Source organism: Nicotiana tabacum, chromosome 17 (assembly GCF_000715075.1).
Source record: "Nicotiana tabacum cultivar K326 chromosome 17, ASM71507v2, whole genome shotgun sequence".
Classification (NCBI taxonomy): Eukaryota; Viridiplantae; Streptophyta; class Magnoliopsida; order Solanales; family Solanaceae; genus Nicotiana; species Nicotiana tabacum.
In genome coordinates this window covers 3004974-3014974 of record NC_134096.1, presented here as the reverse complement: position 1 = coordinate 3014974, position 10001 = coordinate 3004974, and the positions used below count along the sequence as shown (strand labels likewise).

Here is a 10001-nt window from a genome sequence, read left to right as displayed (position 1 = left end):
GGTTCTGGACTGGGCAAAACTATGATACATTAGTAGTGAACAGAGCGCCAATGTGTGTACTGAGAAGGAAATGTTACAATGCAGACAAATATATCCATCGTTAAGGTTGCAGTGTCGGCAGTAGCAGACACGTGATTTCAATTAGATTCCTGCACAGGATTGTGCTATCTACTGAGTTAAACGCTAACTCTTAACACATTCAAGTAGCTTTTTAATAAAGGTAACTTTCGTAATACATTTTTTAAAACACATAAACTTAAAATCATAACCCAGCCTAATAATTTATCCAAAAACTTTCATTTTGGTCATGAATAGTGCCGATCCATAAGGCATAGACCTTAAACATTACTCCTATAAATTTAGGCAGCATAACACTTACTTCTCTCACAAATTTTGAACTTCCTCTTCTCCTCAAGTTCCTAGTGTTTCCACAAATATGTATAACCAAAGAAGAAAACCTTCACTTCTACTTACTCTCTCTGCCATTATCTTGCTCATATTCTTCTCTCTCCCAATATCATTACAAACTCAAAATATTCAATTGGAAATAGCCCATTCTCATTGCCAAGACACACTTTACCCACAACTTTGCATTTCCACTCTCTCATTAATCCCAAATCTTCACCAAAAAACCATTCCAGAAATCATTTCTTCTACTGTCAATACCACTGTAGATGAAGTCAAAGCCTCTACTGAAAATTGCACTAACATACTTCACAAGATGTCCAAATTGGACCCTATTGAGAAAAGAGCTTTAGATGATTGTATTGAACTTTTGGGTGATAGTACTATTTCTGAGCTTAATACTACTCTTTATGATCTTTCTACCAAAAATCATAATTCCCCTTATAAACATTACAATGATTTACAAACACTACTTAGTGCTGCAATGACAAATCAAGATACTTGTCTTGGTGGATTTGATGATAGTAAACACAATTTGAGACATTATATTGAGCATAATTTGCATACCATAGAACAACATGTGAGTAACTCCCTTGCCATGCTCAAGAAGTTGAAGACAGGGACAGCTCCAAGGTAAAGCCATTAAAGCTATTTTTTCACGCCCCGAATTAAACGCCCTAAAAATACTAGTATTCTTTATGTTTCATTTTAAATGGTACTCTTTCTATTTTAGGTAACTCTTTAACTTTAAATGTCTGTTTGCTTTTTTTATAACCATAAAAATATCATTTAAGGCCACAAGAAAGAGTATTATTATATAAAATATCGGCATATAAAATTAAACATAGAGAATATTGTTATATAAATTACTCCATAGTTATCAGAATTATAATTTTGCAAATTAAGTAAGTAGTTTTTTGTTTATTTTAGGAGTTGGTTGAAGTTATTCGGATCAGTGAGTAAATTACCTCTCTTTTAATAAATTTAAATTCTGTCATTAATTAGCACATTTATCTCCCTTTTCAACAATAATAACAATAAACTCAGTGAAATACTGTAAATGGGATTTGGAGAGGGTAATTTACCATATCTTATGAAGATAGAGATAGAGAGACTGTTTAGGATATGCCCTCGGCTCAAAGAACAGTGAAAAGGATTTTATCTCCCTTTTCAATTATGATTTTTCCTCTTCATGCATATATTTTTTTAATTTCAATTTTCAATCTCAACTCAATTTTCTCGAACTTGTTATATTTCTGAGTCGTCTTTTGATCCATAGATTAGAAAGCAAGTCCTTTAATTTTGTCTTATTAGAATTTTACGAAATAATTTTAAATTCTCTTATTATAATTTGGTTTTAGGTCATCAATTCCATCATCATCAAACTCGGACGAAGTGTTTCCCGAATACGGAGCTATGAAAAATGGATACCCAAAATGGTTGAAAAAAAAGGATAGGGCACTTTTACAAGCTCCAATAAACCAAATTAAATTCGATTTGGTGGTGGCTAAAGATGGAAGTGGAAATTTTAGAACAATTAACGAAGCGTTAAGTGCAGCTCCCAGTTCAAGTAGTACAAGATTTGTGATATACATTAAGGCTGGAACTTATTTTGAGTACATTGATGTTGAAAGAAAGAAAAGTATGATAATGTTCGTCGGAGATGGGATCGGAAAAACGCAGATAAAGGGTAATCGGAACGTCGTCGACGGGTGGACTACTTTCCGATCAGCCACCGTTGGTAAGTGCAAATTTTTCATTTTCCATGTCTATGTATTATACTTCTTTCTACTACTAAACGTCGTAATATATTAACTTTTATACACTAATAGTGTAAATATTTTTTAACGTTGGTGATTTGAAAGATTCATAACTATAGATAGTAACTCATATTAAGTGAGATCAGTGTTAGGATCGAAAATAATCAGGTGTCATGCGAAAGCTAGTAAGCAAATTTTGAACGATGATAAATCAAATAACAAAAATAGAAATCTACCAAAAGAGACACAAACATTTAACGTGGTTCGGTCAATTTAACCTACATCCACGGACGGAGATGAGCAATTCACTATATAAAAGAAAGTATAAAATATCGAGAGAACAATATCATGAAGAGGTAAATACAAGTGACATACTAACACTTATCCCGTAAAGTTCCCCTCCTAAACAAGACTCTCAAACCCCGTATGACTACGCTACAGATGTTAATGAAAGGAAGGATATCATATTAAATCGGGTTAATGACATAATATAATATGTTAAATTATGCTGATAATTTAATATATTTTTATATGATGTACATAAGGTTATTCATGGTGCAAAGAGAGAGGGTAATAATTCTTTGGACCAGGCACGTTCTATTTAGTGCCATGTGTATTTGAAATTTAATTCAATGATTCAGACCTTCATTTATCTCACATTAATTCGTGAATAATTATTTAATCATGAAGTCATCTACACTATAATAGTTTGAATTATTCTAATAATTTGAATAATTCAGCAGACTGGAGTCTAAATTTATGCTGTCGGTGGGAAAAGACGAATTGCTAGAAACTGTAGATTGATTGATAAAGTTTAATGTATTTTTAAAATAAATATATTAGAAAGATCTTGATGACTTGTGAGCAAAAACTTAAAAGCTGAGTATTGTCAAGCAATTAAGAAATATATTGTCGTTGGTATGTGGACCATTCATTGGTTCCCATCAAACCATAATGTAGTTGTGGGGTTTGACATATCTATAAAACTCCGGGGCTTAGATTGTGTAATAAAACGAGTAAGGATACTTGCGGATTTTCGGATCGCCTGCAGCAACCATGACTCGAATTATTATTTGTCGTCAGAAATTTTCCCGTGGTGGATGAAAAATCTATTTTCACAGCCTGAAACTCTCTTGTTTGATGCAAAGAACTACAAACTCTAGCCACCTCATTTTTTATTATTCGTCAGTCTCCAAACACCCATAATGGTGTTTAGATAGAATGCACTTATGATTGAGATGACTACAGTATAAGGTATAAAAAGACCATCAAGCTTGGTTGGGATGGATAGTATACCTTACTTTTAGAAGAATTAACCCAAATAGTCGTTAATCTAATCGCTTAAATTAAAAATAGTAGACAGATATATAATATGTGTATAATTCATGTGTCATATATATATAACTGTGTATAATTCATGTATCATATGTATATAAATGTATATACTTAATGTATAATTTATGTATAGCAACTTAGGCAAACAATAAAACTAATATATAATGTTGGATATGAAATGACGCATTAGTCAATTATTTAATTTTCATTGTCCCTTGCCCCAACTATATCCAGAAAAAGGCCCCAGAACAACCACCTCGACATTAATTTGGTTCTATCTTATACAGGTAAGATCACTAATTAAGAGGCCTTTTATATGGCCATCACTTTTACATGCAAGTCAATTTCAATTAGATCAATTTAATTTACAAAAGTATATGTTATGGCCCATGACTGATGTCTGGTGAGGTTGATTCCTCCATTATTGCTAAAGGAAAAACCCGAATTTATTCCTAGAAAATTCTACAGAATTTTAAACCTGTCTCTACGAATCCAAAGGAAAACTACACAACAGTAGTAATTAAGGTTGTTAAGATCTAGATACCAACTAATGAGAAGTATGATCTTTCAAATGTGCACCAAAAAAACACATTATCTATTTTATTTTATTTGATGACACTATTGTTATTTTGGGAGTCAAAGAGTTTTTTTTTTTTTTTTAAACCATGACCATAAGAGGTCGTTTGATTTGAGGACAAGTTATGCTGCGATTAATATTATGTTAGGATTAGTTATACTGTGATTAGTTATACTGAGTTTAATTCTCCTGGTATTATTTCTTATTGACTGATTGTTATGTTGCATTAATCTGAAATTGTCAATTTTACTTCTTTATCCTGGGATTACTATTCCACTATCTAGCAAGTATAAGTTATCCTAATACTATTTTTAATCTTGGGATAACTTATCTCATAATTAATAACCAAACGAGGAATAAGACAATATTAAAAAATTTATCCCAAAATTATTTTTACTTATCCATCGTACCAAACGACCTCTAACGGTATTAAATATTTTGAATAGTCAATGTCGCCGTATCAAATAAAAGAAGTATATGTTGTACAAGTCAAACTCAAAAAGTAATAGGTACTGAAGATCATATTCCAATTTCCATCGATCTATGCAACAATTATATCTTTGATTTTCTCGTTTATAAATGATTACCTGTAATTATTTTTTAAATAATTTAATATTATAAAAAATATTATACTATCTATGCTAAGAAAATTAATGGTATCTTAAAAAGAAATGTCCATCATTGGTTTGAGAAGTGAAATATTATTTTTTACAACTACATATTATTTAATAAATTATTTAATTTTATATTTAATAGAGCCACACTAACCATTAGCCAGTCGTGGGAGCATGTAACTATGTATAGCGTATTTTGGTAAACTCAAAATTATATAGATCTTAAACTCCCTTTCTATTTTCTCCTCTTCCTAAACTAAGTTTTCTCTTGAAATCCGTTGGTTCTATTCCTTGTTTATCCGTAAGAACTTGTTAAATTAATCCTGCACAATACACTTTTGCTTATGAAATATCATTAATGACAGTATTTTTGAGACACCTCAAGCTACATTTTCAAGAATTTTTAATATTGTTTTAATCTGTTATAGAAGACAAATTATCTTATTCTCTATAGGTTATTGATCTCGGTTTCTTATGAACAATTACATGTAGTTATCATTTATTTTACCTTACAATTTTTACTCTATTCTAAAATTTAACTCTCTTTATTTATTTATTTTACTGCAGCGGTGGTGGGAAATGGATTCATAGCAAGGGGCATAACATTTGAAAACTTTGCCGGACCAAGCAAGCACCAAGCAGTGGCACTAAGGAGTGGCTCTGATCTTTCGGCATTTTACCAATGCAGCTTTGTTGCATATCAAGACACTCTCTACGTCCATTCCCTTCGACAATTCTATCGCGAATGCGACGTCTACGGGACAGTCGACTTCATTTTTGGTAATGTTCAATTATCTGACTATCTCGTCAAAAATGTTTTAAATACTATCTATGGAATAGTAGACTTTTTTTTTGATAACATTGAATTATTTAACCATCTCATCTAAAAGTTTAGACAGTTAAAGAGATAACGAATTGTTAATTGGGTGTATTTAGATAAGCGTTTAAGTTGGTCAAACCTGCTTATAATTATTTTTTTTGTTTATTTGCTTATAAGTCAAAATCAATTAAAAATCATAAGTTGATAGTTATGCTTTTTCAGCTAATAAGTACTTTTGGTTTGTCCAACTTTTTGTCTAACTCAAAGGGACTCTTGTTGCTTAATTATATCTCTTCAACAGGTAATGCAGCTGTTGTTTTCCAGAACTGCAACTTATATGCTCGTAAACCAAACCCCAACCAGAAGAACATTTTCACAGCACAAGGAAGAGAGGATCCAAATCAAAACACTGGAATTTCAATCTTGAATTGCAAAGTGGCTGCTGCTTCAGACTTAGTTCCTGTACTATCATCCTTCAAAAATTATCTCGGACGTCCCTGGAAACAATATTCAAGAACTGTTTTTCTCCAATCAAATATTGGCAGTTTAATTGATCCTGCTGGTTGGTTAGAATGGGATGGTAATTTTGCATTGAATACACTTTATTATGGAGAGTACTTGAACAACGGACCAGGTTCAATTACTAGTGCTAGAGTAAAATGGCCTGGTTATAGAGTTATTAATAGCTCAGCTGAAGCAAGTCAATTCACTGTTGGGAATTTCATACAGGGAAGTCAATGGTTACCGGCTACCAGTTTCCCATTTTTCCTCAGTTTAACTTCCTAGTCCTGATACAGAGGCGGATCTAGGACGAGTTTTTAAGCCAGAATGGCAAATAAAATTTAAGATTTGTAATTTTTATATATACATATCCGAAAATCCGAGATTAGAACGAAGGTGTGGACCACTGCTGTCAACCTGTGGATGTCACATATCCTGTAGACAACAATCGCGCAGTAGTCACCAGCTTGGTCCATTGCTTGTATCTCTTCATGTCCTATGATTTTTCTAAGCATCTTAAGGATGCTATTAGCTTGTTTTACTAATGAAAATATTAAGTTTCCTATGTAAGAAATTTGATGTCTGGTCTTCATTTCTTGAGGAATTAAGTTAATATTAATGGTACTGTTACTTATTATTATTATTATTATTCACGAGAATAAGGGTTCAAATACATTGCAATATAACAGAGGTTATTAATTAATTGATGCTAATCTGTGGTGTGTTATTTACTTGTAAATGTTGAAGATTCGGCGTTTGTTTAAATGACTTCAATATCTTTAAATTAAATATTTTGAATTGTTTTCATCTTTTTTTACCTTGAATATATGATAATTATTCACCGAATTTATTTTGTCTTCTCAAGTTCTCATGAAGATTAAGGAGATCGTTTAATATTTCCTTATTTGCTTAATGTAACCTACTAATAAATTGTTTTTGCCACTAAATAAAAGATATATGTAACCGTGAGAAGACCAAAGCCATTTCAATTTTATAACTATCTACGTGATGAATCTGACTTTCAAAGAGTGATAACGCCCAACTCTAGTACTAAAAATGATAAGCGGTTGTAGCACCACGAAAAATTTTGAAATACTTTAGCGTTATTAAGAAAGTTGATGTGCGCTAATTATACTATTTTATGTGCAGACGAGGCTATTAATATGATGTCTATCAATTGGATATGATAATAAGTGTACGAGGTATATTATAAGTGATATGGGGTCTAAAGAGAGCCCTAAGTCTAAGTCAAGTTGGAAATTACATGATGGAATAAAGTTCCAAATGAGTACGCACAAGATCAAACTTTGGACGAGTATATCTACATATATATATATAAGAAGTTATGTAATGTAAAACCTATCAAATGAAAGATCATCGAGTCTAGTTTCTAACGCTTCAAACCGTTTATCATTTGAACACTCCTACAAGAAGTTATGACCAAATTACTAAAGGCTAGTGGAGGAGCTTGCGTATGCGAAGCATCCGAGGCCGCGTCCGAAAGAGAGGCTGGCAGTGAAGTGCTGCCATAGCGTCCGGTTCCGCATCCGAACTTCAAAGAGGAGTGAAGTGGGGATGCGAAGCATCCAAGGCCGCATCCGAAACCCAGAAATTTGGGCCTATAAATACAAGGTCAGGGGAGGGGAGTATTTTGTGTATTTGGGCTAGTTCTTGAAATGAAGGAGCGATTTTGAGCTCAAATCAAGTTCAATCAACCAAGGTAAGTTGTTAATGATATTTTGGATTTATTATTAATCAATATAAATGAGTTCTAACATCATTCTTACATCCAAAATACTAGATTTCTTCATCAAATCCTCAAGAACACAAAAATCATCAAAGTTGTGATTTTTCAAGATTGATCTACTAAAGGTAATTCCAATGCTTCAAACTCGTTTATTATGAGTAGTTAGAAGTATTTGAAGCATTTGTTATAAGTTTTAATGGTTGAAAGATTGGATTATAAAACTCTAATTTATGGCATGAATAGTATTTTTGAGAAAATAAGAGAGAAGATGAATGGTAATCTTGACGATGAAATTTATGAATACAATGAACCTATGGAATTATTTATTAGCAAAAGATGGAAGTGATCAACTAAGTAATCACCCGAATTGTATATTTTGCAAGTGTTGACTATGGAAGACGATGAATAGTAACTTGGTGGCAATGGACAATTGATGTAGTATCATTAATGACTCTGAATGGGTATTAAAACATAAGAATGAAGTTGAATGGTCTAGCATGTAAAACTATTTGGCGATTTGAGTTGTTGGAGGCTTGTAGCCAACTTGTGAGCCATATATGGATGTTGATTAATATCTTAGGTTATATTTTGATGTAATTAGGATATCTAATTGTAAAAATCGACTTGTTGGTGATGTTGAGCATTTTAATCAACATTGAAATGATGGAGGAGGATTGAAAGCTTGTGAATGTTAATAAAGCGAAAGCGAGGTAAGTTGATTAAAACTTACTCTTCTTGAGGGACTTTCTCTAAAAGCATGTTTCGAGTTAACACTTAAGTTGTTTGCAAATGTGCTTTCATGCTTGTGGGGACAAACAAGTACGGATGTCTCCATGTACTAAAAGCATATTTCGAGTTAATGCTTAAGTTGTTTGCAAATGTGCTTTCGTGCTTGTGGGGACAAACAGGTACGGATATCTCCATGTACTAGAATATTATGTTGCATATGTAGTGTCATGCCATTTTATAAAATTTTATTTTAAATCTTGTTGGCAAAGTGACACTCAAGGTAAATGTTATAAGTTTTTATCAACAACTTACGTATTGACAAGAGTATACATATTTGAGTGCTAAAGATAAGTTTTCATGGAAAGTATTTCTTTTGAAAATTGACGAACAAAATAGCACTTGTGGTATCTTTTAAAGATTGATGTTAAATTGCTAAAGACTTTAGCATGTAAAAGGTTATTTATTTAAATTTTGTTCAAATGATTTGGATTTACTATAAATGCTTTGATTTGATATAAATAGATCATTCGAGGCTACTATGCTATGAATCTATTTTTGAAGTATCAAATATTTTGGGAGTTACTTGTGTTCACCGCGATTAACTTCGGATATATCGTGTTCATTGTCATGAAACTACATGTGCCGGTGTAGGCGTAGATAGCCACTTTGTGGTACAGACTACAGCAGAGTGCTCTCCCTCGAGAGAGTACTATTTTGTGCTATTATTAGCATGGCTGAGTTGATTCGTAAGGCACTATGATGAGACGACCTGAGCAAACTTGCCGCTAGGTACATAACTTAGTTGATCTTCTTGTGTCGGTGATGGTATAGTACTCCCAGTGAAAGGTAAGGATGATTTCCTTATGTTTAGGCCTAAGGAGCCGAAAGTGATTTCGATGATTTAAAGCAAATGGAATAATTTTGTACGATTTTATCCAAAATCTTGGATTGATGTAAATATTTTAAAAGTTTATATTGTGGGTTATATCTCACTTGGTTGTTATTTAAAATAACAAGGGTCGTGAATTGATAAAATTTCTCATCGCTTTATATCAAATATTGGTGCATTGTTTTTATAAAGTTTGTCCTAAGAACTTAAGTTAGAGAGAGTCTATGACACTTATTGAGTACTGCTGTAGTGTACTCAGCCCTGCTTACTTTACATGTTTCAGGATGATGTATGATACGTGGCATGTGGTCTGGCCAGGATGACTCTCTTTCCGAGTTATTATGAAGCACCACTTTTATTTTGTGGTAGCTATCATGTTCTTCCTTATTTTATTTTGTTAGAACTACTCCAATCGTTGGTTCTATTCTTTGGTATACAAGCTCCATAGATAGTTGTGAAAGGTTGTAGTAACGGGGTTGTAAACGACATATATGAAAGTATATTTATTTTACTTAGTCTCATTATTATTTTCATGAAAGACATCATGTGTGATTTTGAATTGGAAAATATTTTATCATTTAACTTGAAAATGTATATTATTTTAAAGGAGTTTCCGCAGTTAAA

At 32.4% G+C, this 10001-nt stretch overlaps 1 protein-coding gene across 1 annotated transcript; it reads left to right on the top strand.

Annotated features, from left to right (window-relative positions):
* The first annotated feature begins 370 nt into the window (after positions 1-370).
* Positions 371-6586, top strand: LOC107782372 (pectinesterase). The gene is made up of 4 exons (XM_016603253.2): positions 371-1038; positions 1767-2146; positions 5259-5471; positions 5813-6586. The coding sequence occupies exons 1-4, from the start codon at positions 437-439 to the stop codon at positions 6295-6297; spliced, it is 1680 nt and encodes a 559-aa protein (XP_016458739.2). The 5' UTR covers positions 371-436; the 3' UTR covers positions 6298-6586.
* Positions 6587-10001: the final 3415 nt, after the last annotated feature.

What these genes read in the sequence shown, in the direction of transcription:
- LOC107782372 (XM_016603253.2), top strand. Translation starts at nt 437, where the DNA reads ATGTATAACCAAAGAAGAAAACCTTCACTTCTACTTACTCTCTCTGCC. An exon ending in AAGACAGGGACAGCTCCAAG is followed by an intron (nt 1,039 to 1,766) that starts GTAAAGCCATTA and finishes ATTTGGTTTTAG; the next exon opens with GTCATCAATTCCATCATCAT. An exon ending in TTTCCGATCAGCCACCGTTG is followed by an intron (nt 2,147 to 5,258) that starts GTAAGTGCAAAT and finishes ATTTTACTGCAG; the next exon opens with CGGTGGTGGGAAATGGATTC.